General features: G+C 54.3%; 2 protein-coding genes and 1 long non-coding RNA gene across 7 annotated transcripts in view; 1 reads left to right on the top strand and 2 right to left on the bottom strand.

Moving 5' to 3' along the window:
- Positions 1–686, bottom strand: part of FAM107A (family with sequence similarity 107 member A) — a 31,233-nt gene extending 30,547 nt beyond the window's left edge. Inside the window, exon 1 of the mRNA XM_040591397.1 lies at positions 558–686. Coding sequence (XP_040447331.1) covers positions 558–581 — 24 coding nt within the window. The 5' untranslated portion in view covers positions 582–686. The remainder of the gene's footprint in view (positions 1–557) is intronic.
- Positions 687–919: 233 nt separating this feature from the next.
- Positions 920–6,517, top strand: LOC121086935. 3 transcript variants are annotated; one of them, XR_005827481.1, is made up of 4 exons: positions 920–1,317; positions 3,898–4,021; positions 5,540–6,010; positions 6,416–6,517. It is a non-coding gene; the product is annotated as an uncharacterized LOC121086935 (long non-coding RNA). The 3 variants fall into 3 exon arrangements; XR_005827482.1 differs by having other exon boundaries at positions 922–1,317; positions 5,540–5,783; XR_005827480.1 differs by lacking the exons at positions 3,898–4,021; positions 6,416–6,517 and having other exon boundaries at positions 975–1,317; positions 5,540–5,934.
- FAM3D (FAM3 metabolism regulating signaling molecule D) lies at positions 3,467–13,812 on the bottom strand. 3 transcript variants are annotated; one of them, XM_040591396.1, is made up of 9 exons: positions 8,533–11,427; positions 7,668–7,775; positions 7,328–7,348; positions 6,517–6,640; positions 6,203–6,261; positions 5,777–5,827; positions 4,369–4,453; positions 4,096–4,222; positions 3,467–3,891 (listed from the first exon to the last, which is right to left on the bottom strand). In XM_040591396.1, the coding sequence occupies exons 1-9, from the start codon at positions 8,543–8,545 to the stop codon at positions 3,802–3,804; spliced, it is 678 nt and encodes a 225-aa protein (XP_040447330.1). In that variant the 5' UTR covers positions 8,546–11,427; the 3' UTR covers positions 3,467–3,801. The 3 variants fall into 3 exon arrangements, with proteins under 3 accessions (XP_040447330.1, XP_040447328.1, XP_040447329.1); XM_040591394.1 differs by adding an exon at positions 13,705–13,812 and having other exon boundaries at positions 3,467–4,222; positions 7,668–8,599; XM_040591395.1 differs by having other exon boundaries at positions 7,668–11,427.
- Positions 13,813–14,172: the final 360 nt, after the last annotated feature.

The raw sequence follows: 14,172 nt of genomic DNA, 5'->3' as shown, positions 1-14,172 counted from the left end.
CCTCAGCACAACCATCTTTAGCTGTCTCTGCACGAGTCTGACTCCGTAAAGCCCTGTTTCCTTTTGGAGCTGTTTGACCACTCTCCCGGGGGGATTTGGAGGAGAGGGAGATGCACGAGGACGCCATGGGACCTGACCCAGCTCCTCCCCGTGCTGGGAGGGAGGTGGCAGTAATTCACAGGCCAAGAAACAGTTGGGGCTCACTCTGTACCGTGTCTGTGGGAGACAGCCCACGGGCTGCTGGATATGCTCGGAGCAAGCCTGATGTTTTTCCTCAGAAAGCCAAACTTTGCCTGTCCTCATGCAATGCTCTGATCCCCTCCTTGCTGTCTGGAAAGCCCCGGCAGGCCTTGATGCTGAGCCCATCAGGTGGAATTACTTAATTCAGCCCTGAGGAGTGACACCCACACCCAAGAGTGGGTCCCTTCCCTCTAATCTCTTGCTGCCATCAGCTGCCTGAGCCTGCATGGGGCAAAACAAGCACCGTGTAAGCAGATGGTGCCTTCTCCATCATCCCACCACCGCTTCAGTAGCCCTGAATAAAACTGCCCCGTTACCTTTTTCCCGTGAGCCGCCCCCATGGTCCGACGTATCAGCTATGCTCTGCTCACCCGGGGTGTGGGACCAGCTGGCTCTCCGTGGTCGCTGGCCCCCTTACTCCCAGGCAGATGTGTGGCTGTGCAGCTCCTGGCCCCTCGGTAGCTGCTGTGGGGAGACGAGGGTGAAATCCAGCCTGTCTGCAGCGGGGTCGGGCGGGAAAGCTTGCTTTTCCTCCCTTCTCCCAGCACGTGGAGAACTCATTTTCTTCATGCACCTAACGGCTGGCTCACGCCCAGGCTCTGCCCGGGCACAAAGGCAGCTTTCATGCTGCGGATGCCCAGTTTCTAAGCCGGGATCCGTATTTTGAGAGGCTGTGGAAGATTACAGTAATTGCACTTGACAGGGCAAGATGTCACAGGACGCGGATTCGCCCAGCTGCGGGGCCCCGGCACCCGTTGGTCCTTGCCTGTGGCATCCTTCCTAGCTGCTCCTTTGGTGCTTTGCCGAAATAAACCCATACCCCCAAATAAAAGAGGATTATCCCTCTGCTACCCGTCTGCATTGTGGCTCTTGGCTCCTGTTGCAGCACTGGATTTTGCAAACTTTGCTCCTGCAAACACCCCAGCCTGCCTGTTTGCTGCTGCAGTGCTGGAGCCCACCGTGGCCCCCGGGTGAGCCCAGGTTACCCGGAGCTAGGTCCTGGGAGGCCGGGCACCTCAGGGCTTGCTTGTGGTTGCTGAAGTCTCTGGGAGATGCCGCATGGTGAAAACCAGCCAGGTAGGTGCCTATCTCTGCAGTAATACAGCTTTCTGAATGCTAAGGCACTAAAAAATCTCATCTGGGGACTACTGTGCCTGCACTCACCACCCTCTTCACAAGTTTTTAAAAACCAAGCAAGTTAAATTTGACTCCTGATGCCATATTTATACCCCTGCCTCCCAGATGCTGGACTTTTGAAATGCTCCAATTGATTTATCAGGACACGGTGGCTTTGGCAGGAATGGCTCTTCGAAACGCTGGCTGCCGATTAAGGTCCCTGCACAGGAGTTACACTTTTAGCTCTTCCTATTTATTGAAAATTGTGAGGTGCCTTTAGTAGGTGCTTTGTGATGGATTCATAGTTAATTTTAACTGTCTGTAGTGTGCTGAAACATAAATTTCCTTGATTTTGGCTTTAAACCAAATTTCTAATGTGGATTGCAAAGGGCTATGAAGAGTTTCCTGCGGCTAAAAGGGGCCGGTTGTTTTCTGGGCTGTAGCTGATGCTGTGTGCTGGTTTAGCCCATGCAGCCGCCTTTACAGCTCTTAGGCTGTTTTCAGTTTGGCTTACGAGCGAATCTAGATCCTTTGAGGGGGCTTAAAATAGTTGGCATATTTATACTGGCAGTGCGGCAGGACTGTGTGATGTGAGGGCTGTTGTGTCTGCTGTGTTGTGTTATTTCTCGCTGCTGCCACGGGTAGGGATGATTCAGCGCTTGGGATTAACCGCTGCTGTTGCAGCAGATTTAGGGATCGATTTATGGTGGAGGCTTCCCTTGGTGGGATCAGGTGCACGTTAAGAGCGCAGGAGGATAAGCTGGGATAAAATACTAGAGCTATTGGGGGTTTCCTCTGTGATGGCTGTGTTTGGGTTTCATTCCAGTTTTGCCTTTGGGAGTTGTTATAGATGTTACACAATTGATTTCAGGATTTTTCCTTGTTTAGGGAAAACCAGTTGCCTTGCTGGGTTTGGGATCCGGGGTTTCATCCCTAAGGTGGCTGGTGCAGGACAGGCTGTGTCTCTTGCTGGCCTTATCCTGCCAATGCTCCTCACTTCTGCTCCCCTGGGGTGACTCGGGGGCTCAGATAACCGATGTGAACTGCCTGTTTAAAGTGTTGTGTTGTGCTGGGGCAAACCCTGCTGTTAGAGGCAGAAAAGGCTGTGCAGGGCAGCCTGTTACCCTGCACAGCTCCAACAGAAATGCTCCACCCTCACGTTCTGCAAAACTGCTGGTCTGCTTTAAAGAATGGGGAAAAACCAGATACAGTTGTCGGAAATTAAAGTCTGTGTATGATGCAGATTTGTCCCTGTCCATGATGAGAGATAAGCCTGGGCCATCACCCACGCGGTCTGATCTCAGCAGCGCTGGTGCTCGGGGAGGTTTTGGGTACAGACGGGGCTGGGGTGAGTGCAGCTGGACACAAGTGGGGGGCAGATGCTCCCCCAGGACCTCCTTGGCGTTGGGTATGAGCATGGGAACCACCCTGGAAGGAGGTCTGTGGGGCTTTGCCAGCCTGCGTTTGGGCAGGGATCCCTCCTTTCCTGGAGGTGCTGGCTGGCCCCAGGTTGGGGTGCTGCTCCTGGAGCAAAGCGGGTGTGCGGGTGCCTGCGGTGGGTGCAGCCTGGGCTGTTGTACGCTCCAGGTGGATGCTGACTCCAGCTCTCCCGGTAAAAGGCTCCCACCTATTGGTTATGCTGCACAACTTCAGCCACCTGGACATCAACACGCACATCCATCCCTCCCTCTTTGAGGGCAAAGTCAGGTTGGCACGTCCCGGCCTTATCCTGACCTTTGACGGGGGCGTGCCACAGAAGATTTAGCTTGGATTTAACCCAGGAGAGATGCAACCAGGTGAGGGAAATGCTTTGGTCTGCAAATATTAACCTACATTGCTGCAAGCCGTCCCTGTGGCCTTCTGGCCTTATTGTGGCTGTAGGACAGGGTGGAGGCAGGAGCTCCAGGGGGAAACCACCAAGGTCTGAGCATCCCCAGGGATAACTCTGCCCTGTGCCATGTGGGGAGGGGGAGCACCCGTGTGCAGTGCCATGGGATGGGTGATGGTGACACCTGGCTGGTGGCAGAGAACATGGTGTGCTGCATCTGCAGGGAAAAGCATGGATTATGCTTGAAAATGGAAGTGAGAAGGTAGTTGTGTTATAATTAGGTCTTATTTAAGAACTCTGAAAAAACTTCTACAACGTTTTTAGTTCAAAGACAGAAAAATAAAATACTCTATATTGACCCATAGATGAGGACAGCTTGGCTGAACCCTGGCCGGGTGTTTGCTCAGGCCCTGCAGGCACCGGTACAGCTCTGCCCCAGTCCCTGCACAGCCCCTGCTGGGAAACTCCGGCTCCTGGGAACGCACCCACTGCTGGGCTGTGGGACCAGGCGGTGGGGGCCTGGGGCTGGTGTGGTGGGGCTGTGCTCCCCGCCATGGGGCTGGCATCTCTGTGAGACTGGTGGAGTCTGCCCTCTGTAGCAGGCTGGGGGCTTGGAGCTAATCCATCTTCCTGGGGGCACAGCCCTCCATCTCTAGCAGCTCAGGCCAGCCGTCATATTTATTTGTGTCCTTATCATTTTTGATGTGCTGCAGGAAAAGAAAAAAAGGCGAATGAACGAGGAGGTTGGTGGCACAGTGCAAATTTGAAACGTGGCAAAACTTCCAGCTTGGCTCGACGTGGGGGATAATGCCACTGGCCCATGTCTTCTGCAGACAGGTGGGATGGAGCTCGAGAGGTGCTACGAAGAGGATGGGAGTCCCCAGAGCTGGTGGCAGGGGAGGGACATGTACCTGTTCAAAGGGGCTCTTTTTCTTCAGCCCTTTCGCTCCCAAGAAGACCCAGTTGTCCCGGAATCCCAGATTGTTGGCGTGGCTGCTGCCCAGCTCCGTCAAGTATGCACGGACTTCGTCGTTCATTCTGAAGGAGGGTGAGAGCGTGTTAGTGTGGTGCCAGGCAGGTGTCCCTTCCCTCCTGTCCCCTCTCTGCTGCTGGCAGCAGCACCTCAGCTCCCCCCAGGTGTGGGGTTTTGGGGAGCCACATGTTGCTCCCGCGGCCAAACTCACTTTGTGGCAGCGTCATCATAGGTGGCCATCAGCACAATGGTGCCGTGCTTGATCTCTTGGAGGAAGGTATACAGTTTGTTGATGTCTGGGAGAGAAAAGCATCAGGGAAAGAAAAAGGGATTTAGCAGGGAGTGCTGCATGGCAGCTGGCGGGTATGTTCCCCTCTGGGTCAGTGGGAAATATCCTGATTGTGCTGGTGGTAGCCAGGATTTGGAGTCATGGGTTTGGGGAAGGACGGGCTCCCAGATGCTGCATTCCCCACCTTGTGTTCCCGCCTGGGCTCTCCCGCAGCACCCAGGGCTGGTGCTTTCCTCCTGCCGGTACAACCGCAGGGGGGAATTTGCTTCTAAACCTTGCTGGCTGACTGTGAAATCTAGTTACGTGAATTTACCTCCCGACACAAGAAATGAACCCGTTCAGCCGCAGAGCTGATCATGCCTTCAGCTACATTGCGGGAATTATTCCTCATCCTGCATCCCTGGGATGCTCGAGTCCAACGCCCCATCTAGTGGCACAGGAGCCAACTGTCGCCTTCCCAGTGCCCCTGCCACCGCGCGTCTCACTCGCAGGCTCGGCTGGAAACCTCATGGGACTGGTGTTTCTCCTTAAAACTCCAGAGTTACCAAGGACAGGTTGCAAACCCAAAAAGCAGAAAGGGTGATTGATCCCTGGAGAAGGCTCAGACAGAAAAGGGTAAATCAAAAGCACTATAGGAGCGGTTTTAGCATGTGATTTTGAGGAGTCCTGCCAAAACTCTGGAGAGGTTTGGGTACAGCTTTGCAGCACCAGTGGGACATGCAGCGCCCTGCAGGTTAGTGCCAGCCAGGCTGTGAGCGGGTGCTGCCTTGGCTCAGGGCATCTTTTTGCTGTTAGGAAGATTGTTTGAAGCCAGCAAGCGCAGGGACGTGGTCTTTGCTGCCACCAGGCTCTGCTTCATGTGCCCAGGCTCTCTGGGGCTGGGAGCCGCATCTCCTGCCATGCTCTGAGTGCCTCATTTATCCTCCTGCAAAAGGCAGGGAAACGAGCTGCTGCTCAGCCACCACCAGCATTCAAAAACTGAGCTGAAAGCTGCAGAATCTAAGGATTAGTGTAACTACCTGCTCTCAGAAAGTAGCTTCTCTCAGGTCTCAAGTGTCCTGGTTTATTCAGTTTATGGAATTATGTTTTTCAGGCAATTATGCACATGCAAAAGGATTCAAGAGCCAGTCTTGGATGTACATGCGTCATGAGGACTCCAGGCTCAGTGGCCTCAGGAAAAGCTGAGCTTTTACTTCTGGAGCTGGCAATCCTGATCAAAGTCCGCTCAACTTTATTGTTAAATACATGACAGAGGAGCAGCCTGAACAGCCAGCAGTGCCAGTGGGAACCCTGGCTGGGAAGCACCAAGCAGCGAAGCGACTGAGCTTACCTCCAGAGTACGTATCGAATGTGTCAGCTTTCAGGAACTGCCCACTTGTTCCTGAAGGGTTAAAATTCAAAACAGAGGGCAGTGAGTTTGACTGGGGTGGCTCTAGACTTTGCCTGGCCACCAGCTTGGAGTTCCCGCTGCAAAACGCTTTGCCCTTCCCTCAGTGTGTCGTATTTTCTGCAATGGTGAATATGTTGCTTGGTGGAGTTCATGGAGCCATCGTGCATGACCCAGGTGGGTTTGTTCCCCTCTCCCTGGCAGTGCTTGCAACCATAATTGTGGCTGTGCACCCCATGCAGTGCTGGACTGGTGTGCTTTTGGCTCAGCCATGGTGCCGGGGTCGGGGTCCCCAGTGGCCTCTTCCCTCCTGGGGGAGGAGGGGACCCTGGCTGTGGGGAGAGGGGGGCTAGTGCTCGCCTGACTCACCATTCACCAGCGCGATGTTCAGGCCTCTGCCAACATTGTTTTTCACGCTGCTCATAAGGCTGGAAAAGAAAGCAGAGAGCACCAGTAAGTGCAGGGATGCCCTGATGATGCTGGTGCCAGTGAAACTGTGATGGGGTGAAGTGGCTGCAGACAGCAAAATGTCCCCAGAAGCAGTAGCAAAGAAAACTGTTTCCAATTTTTTTTAAACCACAGATGCACTGTGATGGCCATCGACACGCTCGGTAGAGGCTCAACTCACTCTACGCAAGCCCAGGCCAGCCACGGCTGCCCCGTCCCCACTGTGTGCTGCTTACACCATGTCATCAAAGCAGATGGAGGGTCCCACCACGTTTGCAGCACCACTGATGATCTTGAAGGCAAAATGGTTCTCGGGGCAGCTCTGCTGGTTCCTGCACTTGTGCCGGGGCAGCTGCTCACCTGCAAGGGAGGAGCGGAGCTGCGAGCCATGGCGTTGGCCCCACGGCGGGACTCTGGCCGTGTCCATGAGGGGCTGACCAGGGCTGGCATTGAGGCATGGTGGCCCAGTGAGAGGAAAGCACCTGGACCAGTTTCTTGCATGAAGGACTCTTCCTGGGGCTGGGACCCGCTGCTTCTTTGAGGTTTACGGTCCTGAGGCTCGGGGAGGTGGGGGTGGGTGGGACGAGCTGGCTGGGGTGCCAGGTGCCACTCAGGGTGTGAGCAGCGGCGTGGCAAGCTGGTGCCATGGGGACTGCAGAGGGGTGTGTGCCAGGGAACGTTTGGAGCTGGCGCTCACTCAGAGCCAACCCCTCGAGGCTTTTCTGCCCGGAGCTTCCCCATTCTTGGCTGGGGCAGGGACCTGTGCCACACTGCCGGGCATGGCGTGTGACCTGTTCCGTGCTGTAGCCTGTAGCCCAGGGGTGTTTTTGCTGGGGCAGGGATATCACATGAAGGTCGTGTGCTTGCAGAGCCTGCCAAAGGCACTCTTGCTGTGTGCAATAATGAAATGCCCCTGTGTTTGGCAGAGTGTGGTTTTTGCCTCAGGAAAGGGGCTCTTGAGAGCAGCTATCACGTTTCCACCACCACCCGCAGCCCTGGAGCAGGGTTGTGTTGTGTGATGGAGATGAAGTCGAGAGCGGTACTCACTGCTGGACTTGTCGGTGCCACCTGTGGGTATCAAGCAGGAGGGTTAGGCACCCCAGAGAGCTGCTGCCTCTTCCCTGATCCAGGAGCAGCTGTTCAGGCACCAGCTCTCCGAAACTGCTCTCTATGGCTGCAAGCACCCCCAGAGCCACCCACCCCTGTGCAGCTTCCCACCACGCTGTCCCCTCCCTGCCCTGATGGCCAGAGCTGGTGGCTATAGCTTTGGCCAAGGACTGCAAGTGCAAATGTGTATGGCAGCTATGTGCAGCTCTGGGGTCTGGCTTGTGACGGGGCTGCCCCCACTCTCCCTCTGGACCCAGCTGGACCCCCGCTGGTGCCTCACCGAGCCAGCTCCGCACGCTGATGGCTTTCCAGCTCCGTTCGAAGTATGTCTGCACAGTGAACCATGTGCCCAGCAGTGTGATGAACAGTGCCACGTACCGGATCACGCCTGCGAGGGATGGGAGAGAAGCCAGGTGAGCAGCAGCATGGGTTGGGGACTGGAGCATCCCTCTGGCTTCTTGGGGGCTTGGTCCATGTGTCCCCAGGTTAGCAGGCACAGGGTGACAGCCAGTGCTTGTGTGGTGTGGAAAGGCAGCTAACACTCCTTCCTCCATCCTCTGAAAGGACTCTGATCTCTTAATTAATATCTCCAGAGCGTGTGGCGATGCTCAGATAGGCATTACCCTTCTACTGGGAGGCACTATTCATATTTCTCTCTGCATTAAAGTAAATCTGATAATTAGTCAGAAAGCTATGTAAATCCAAGTATTTCTTATGTTCCCAGTGCTGGGAAGGCTGCTATCCCCCAATTAGTCACTAGCTACAGCCGAGCAGCTGCTAATAGAAATGTGATTGGCATTTGGCTTTAAAGCAGCGCTCATCGGAGCAAAACGTTCCAGTCCTGCATGGAAAGAGAGTAGAAAAATGTACTTCTGTTGCAGCTGAACGGCTCTTATGGAGCCATGAATGTCTCAATAGCCCTCTCTTCCCAGCCGCAGAGGGTTTCACTGGGAAAAATACAACAGGCTGAAATCTACACAAATCTTTTAAAAACCTGATGCTTATACAAAGGCTCTTTTCCATACCCCTGGCAGGGGCAAAGGTCAGGGTAGCTGGGTTTGGAAGAAGTCGTGTAAATGAAAAGGAGGTGGAAAAAACTGCAGAAGAACGGACAGAGAAAAGTCAGTCTCTTTCTCCCTCCTTACTTGTCATCCGCATGGTGGTGGGGAGAGAGAGCACGACCGAGGGGGTGGCCGACAGTCACAGGTCACCCTGAGGAAAAAGAAGGCAATACATAAAGCATACCTGTAACCCACCAAAGCCAGGCAGGTATTAGATGAAAAAATAACTGCGATGTTTAGGAAAATTTGCAATAAAGGGTCTCCAAAGAGGTATAAATTCCTGTTGGGCACGTGTGTTCAGTCCCACCCTGGTATTGAAATCCTGGCTCTTGTATGACGGAGCATGCTGCACTAATTGAGCTTTCTTCATTTTTAAGCCTCTGAACTCTTCACTGTGACCGGCTGCTGCCCCGTGTGCTTCTGTTTCATATCCTTTTCTCAGCACTGGAAACCGATTTTCTATCTGCTGATAATGATGAGCTCAAGGAGCATATTTTTGATCATGGCTCTGCTGCATTTCCCTCTGGGATAACGTACAGCAGGTTTCAAATATTAGGGGCTGCAAAATGCCATCTGAGGACAATCTGTGATTTGGCCTTGCCCGAGCAAGGGGCTCTGTGGGAACAACCTTGTCCTCCTTAAAACCAGAAAGGGAAGGGTAAAAGAGCAGGGCCGCTGAGCTGGGCAGAGTAGCCAGGTTGGGGGACGCCTGACTTAAGAACAGAAGTATTTCCACTTGCCCAAACCCTGCAGCATCTTCACCCACACAAATGGGGAGTAGCTGTAATTTGGAGAATGAGCTGTTTCCTACCCAAGCGGGTCTGTCTGTCCCCTTCTCTCCTGCTGCCACCCCACTACGCTGGGCTTCCAGGGGCTGGGGACCCACTCCTACCTTCAAAATTCGGGGCTGCAGTCTGGTGAATGTCCGTCCTGGTAAACCACCCTGGAGTCCTAAGTCAGATTGTCACCTACAAGAGGTGTGCTCAGAGCTAAAGAGCCTAATGTTAACGAAAGCAGCCCTTTCTTGAGGCTTGGCATAGAAAATTTGTAGAAGAGCTGTGCTGGAGGTCGCTTTTCCTGTTTGAAGGGTAAATAAGGAGCAGCGGGTTGTAGCAGGGCTGGGCTGCAAGTTGATTTCAGGCTGCTGCGTCATGAGGAAGGAAAGAAGAGCTTTGTCTCCTGCCCAGCCCTGCTCTGGGTCCCCTCCCAGGACTTGAGTTCAGCGAAACTGCCTGTGGCAGTGTGATTGACCGTGGCCTTGGTGCAGCGTCCTCCCTTGGCCCCCTGGGTGAGATGCACCCAGCACCCCACATCACCACTCTGGCTTCCCCTGCACCCTGGGGTAGGTTGCAGCATCACCATATGGGGCCTTTAGGCAGCCTCAAAAGCAAGAAGAGAAATGATCTGCATTGCAGGAGGAAAGCTGTTGCGTTCCTGCTTAGCCCGAGACCCCAGTGGGGGGTTTTGCCGTAGGCCAGGGTGGCCAGTGCCTGACCAGAGTGGCAGCCCCACAGTGATGTTTCAGCTGTCCAAAGCCTGGCACTGGTCCCCACGAGACCCCTCCATGTTGCCCACATTTGCCATAAGGCTGTGGCAAGGAGGAGCTGCTGAAGCCGCTTGGGCAGGAAGCTAGTGGTTTCCCATGGGAGACTGGCCTCATGGCTTATCTGCATTTCAGAGGAAGCCTTGGAAGGCATTTGTGTACCCTCACATATCACGGCAGTGTGGTTTTGATAGTGTATCAGCTAAGCACACTGGCTTCCCAGCAGCATCTCACTCCTCTCTGGAGCTATTCCTCCCAGAGGAAGGTGGCCATGAGCAGGAATCTGCCTCTGCCACCACTAAGGTGGCACAGGGGTCTGCGTTGCCCACAGACCTTCCCCCCCGCACCTTGTCCTGGTCCATCCCCACCCCATGGCGCAGCATCCCTGAAATGGATTTTAAACTTGTGTTGGAGCTGGCATGAACAAGCCCATTTCAATGAGCTGGTGGAAGAGCCACAGACCTGAAAACAGACAGTTTAAACATTTTGGAGGAGAAATGCTGCCTGTGGCTGGATCTGCAGCGACAGCACTGGGCTCTTGCCTTTTGCTCCTTTCAGCATGAAGTTTTGCTTTTGAAATGCAGAGACCCTCTCCCCACGCTTGGCTTCCCAGCCCAATGCCTGATCGGTGATGGGGGCAGAAAAGCAGTCCTTAAAATCCCCCTTGGCAAGTCACAAGTTCTTCAGAATTGGTATTGGTTTGCTTTTGGAGCTTGATGAGCTCCCCCTCCGAATGCCATGAGCGGAGCCTGCAGCTGGTGCGGATTTGGAACTGGGCTGTGATTTGGACACAGTGAATGGAGCAAAACTCCACTGGATTTGCAGAGCCATCCCCATTTGGTTCCTGCTGCTGCAGGGGACACCAGCCAGCCTCAGCAGGGCCCATTGCACAGTGCTCTCCTTCACCAAATTTGTATTTTTTTCTATGCACATATTGATTTCATTGCAGAGGAAGAGAAATGGAAAAACAAACCAATAAAAGCTAGTGCTGTAGGGAAGTCGTGTATTTATTTGGGCTATTTATCTTCACCTTAATCCCAGGTAAAATTTATTGGGCAAAGTCTCTAGGTGGTGAAATTACTGGAAACTGATTCCGTTACAAGAGGGTAGCCCTGTCCTGGGATTTCTATTATATTCTCTTTTGTTTAGATTAATTTTTTTTCTTTCTTTCTTTCTAAACGTGTGCTGGGTAGAAAGACCGTTGTGCTCCTGGCATCTGCCAGAAAGAACTTGCAGGAGAGGGAGAATGGAAGTTATTTTGTCTAATAAACCTGAAGCTTATTTGCTTAAAAAATGTTGCGGGAACAAAAAGGATCTCAGACAAATATTGTTAAAGATGCCTGTGGCATTGTAAGACAAAGATTCCACCCCGAGCTGGCTCAGGTCTGAAGTGCTGCTTGGCAGCACTCCATGCCTGCTGCCAAGAAGAAACCCAGGCAGATCCCTGCCCTTGCAGGAAGGTGTTCCAGGATGCAGCGGGTGAATGTTCCTGTTTCCTCCCAGTGCTGCGGGAAAACATTGCTTCTCCAGAAATTCCTGCCTTTGTGGTTTTTTTGGACCCCCGTCTCCCGGGCTTTAGAGCCCCACAGGTCCTTCTTTCTCCCAGCAGGTCCCTGACCGTAAATGAGACATCATTTTATTGCGGGGTGGGGATGTGGCTCCAAAGAGGGTGGCTGCCAGATGTCACCCATGCCCATGTGCAGCCAGGCACCCTCCAGAAGTCAGGGTTCTCCTGCAAAACTGAATGCAGGGGCACAGAAATCTTTTTAGTCTCAAATGGAGTCGATCCAACTGAGCTTTACCAAGTTACTGAACGGGAGAGCACTGCCTTGCAGGTGGGCTTATGAATTCCTCAGCTCGTAAAAATGCTTGGCCAGCTGCTGCATCCACCAGATGGCTGGAGAGGGCATCTTACAGTGAAGCTGCCCCCAGCACAAGTCAATAGTTAACTGGGGTGAGGCCCTGATCCTGAAGCAGAAGCCAAACAGGATGCACGGCAGTGGCGGGCAGGGCTGTGGGTCGGGAGCAGGACGGCAGCCAAGGTTTGACAGGACACCCGGAGGTGCTGCTGGGGGAGCCGGGCTTGGGGCCTGTGAAAGGGAACAGCCTGGTTTCGGTGCCCGCTGCATGCTGCACCCCTGCCCGCTGCACCCCTGCCCGTTGCGTGCTGCACGCCTGCCTGCTGTGTGCTGCACCCCTGCCCGCTGCAGGTGCACCCCTGCCCGCTGCACCCCTGCCCGTTGCGTGCTGCATCCCTGCCTCCTGCGTGCTGCACCCCTGCCGGCTGCAGGTGCACCCCTGCCTGCTGCGTGCTGCACCCCTGCCCACTGCAGGTGCACCCCTGCCCGCTGCAGGTGCACCCCTGCCCGCCGCGTGCTGCGGGGCAGGCATGGCCCCATCCTGCATTCCGCTGCCTGTGGCTGCCAGAGGAGCACTGCCCATCCACAGCTGCCACTGATTCTGTCTCTTGCTCTTTTATTTGCCACTGGTGGCCACTTGTCCAGCTCTCAGTACATCTCATGAAGCCCAAAGCTAAATCACTGTGAGCTCGCCTCTCCAGTGGGGTTTACCCAAGCAATGAATCAAGAGCTGCAGCAGCCGTGAGAGATGGAGGGGAGCAATCAAATCCTCTCTGGCACAGGAACAGCGGCTGGCAGCTGGGCAGATTGCAGATTTTACCGAAGAGGGTTATGCCTAAACCTCAAGGCAAAAGGAGGGGCACAAGTGTTGGTGCTCAGGGCTGGCAGTGGGCTGTCTGCTGGGGAGAGGTGCCACTTGGGGCTGAAAGCACAGGGAAAGCGTGGGCCATGCACTGGTCCCTCCACTGGGCTGTGGGGATGGGCTCTGGTTTTGCATGATTACATGTGTGGGAGGACCCGAAATGAATTTTCGTCAGCTAGCAAAGCCCTGGCTGCCAGCACCCCGAGGGCTCCCGGTCAGTGCCTCGGAGGTGTCCTGGCAGTCGGGCTGGAGCATTGCTTAGGTCTCCCGCTTAATTTTCCTGTGTGCAGCCGAGCCCTGGCTGCTCTGAGTACACAGAGGTTGTTCTTGGGAGATGGGGGTGCTTTTCTTACCATGTCAGAGAAGGTTTTCAGCTGACCAGTGTTTGCTGCTTTGTATCAGAAAGCAGTTGGTACCTCATGTCCTTCTACCCTTCCATCTACTCTGGGTTCTCAGATGTCCAGCTGATGCCGTCGGCTTTTTAAAGAAGATAATGCCCTCCCGACAGGTGCTGTGTGGGCAGCAAGGCCTGTTCCCTACACAAGCTCTTTCAGCAGTGCAAAAGAAAACAGATGGTATCCTGAACAGCAGCTTGGCCTCTGACAAGCCGCACTCTGCATAGCAAAAGCCCCACAAATTCATCCACAGCCACGATGGGTAAAGGCCTTTAACCTGAACCACACATCACACAGTTGATTCCACCATATATCCCGTAATGAGGGGAAATGTGGATTTAACCCTTGCCATTAACACAGGTAGTTCATTAATTCTGTCTAGGAAACCAGCACAGCTGCACCTCACAGAAAGAATGCCAGCGCACGGGGCTTCCCCTTCACCTCTGTGCTACGAGAAGGAGGAACAATTAAAACCTTCCCTGTGCGACCCTCTAACCTGCCAGCCAAGTCAGAAGAAAAGTGCTGCAGAAAGGCATTATTTCAGCCATGCTCTAGAAATACCATTTCCTCACTCAGGGATAGGACAAGCCTACATACCGCTCGGTGGCTGGGGCACGCTGTCCCTCTCCGCAGGCTGCGTGGGTGCCGGGGCATCTGGGGAGCTGGGGCACCATGTGCTTGGCAGTGCAGCAGTGCGGCTGCCCAGCCCAGCCTGGCCCTCTGTGACTCATGGCACCTCCCTGAGCCTTATGTCACTGCCCTGCACAGGGCTGGGTGCTCCGGTGTGCCGTCCTGGTGTGCCATCCCATGGGGCACAGTAGCCAGCAGCAGTTGGGAGCAGCTGTCTTGTGGGAGGGAAAAAAAAAAAAAAGTCATTCCTGCAGCTGTGAGCTCGTGTTTCCTTTGGAGGTTTTCTCCACTCTGGCACTCACTTTTTTGCCACATCAGAAGAGGAAAACCTCCCCCGGGTGGGCACCAGCCTGAGCCTCTGCACTGGCCCAGAACCAGCACAGCGGGCAGTGTGGCTGGGGCAGGGTGCTGTACCGCGGGGGCGGGTGGGCACGG

The sequence above is a fragment of the Falco naumanni genome, chromosome 4, assembly GCF_017639655.2.
Source record: "Falco naumanni isolate bFalNau1 chromosome 4, bFalNau1.pat, whole genome shotgun sequence".
Taxonomy (NCBI): domain Eukaryota; kingdom Metazoa; phylum Chordata; class Aves; order Falconiformes; family Falconidae; genus Falco; species Falco naumanni.
Note: the sequence above shows the minus strand (reverse complement) of the source record. Positions and strands in the feature narration are given on the sequence as shown.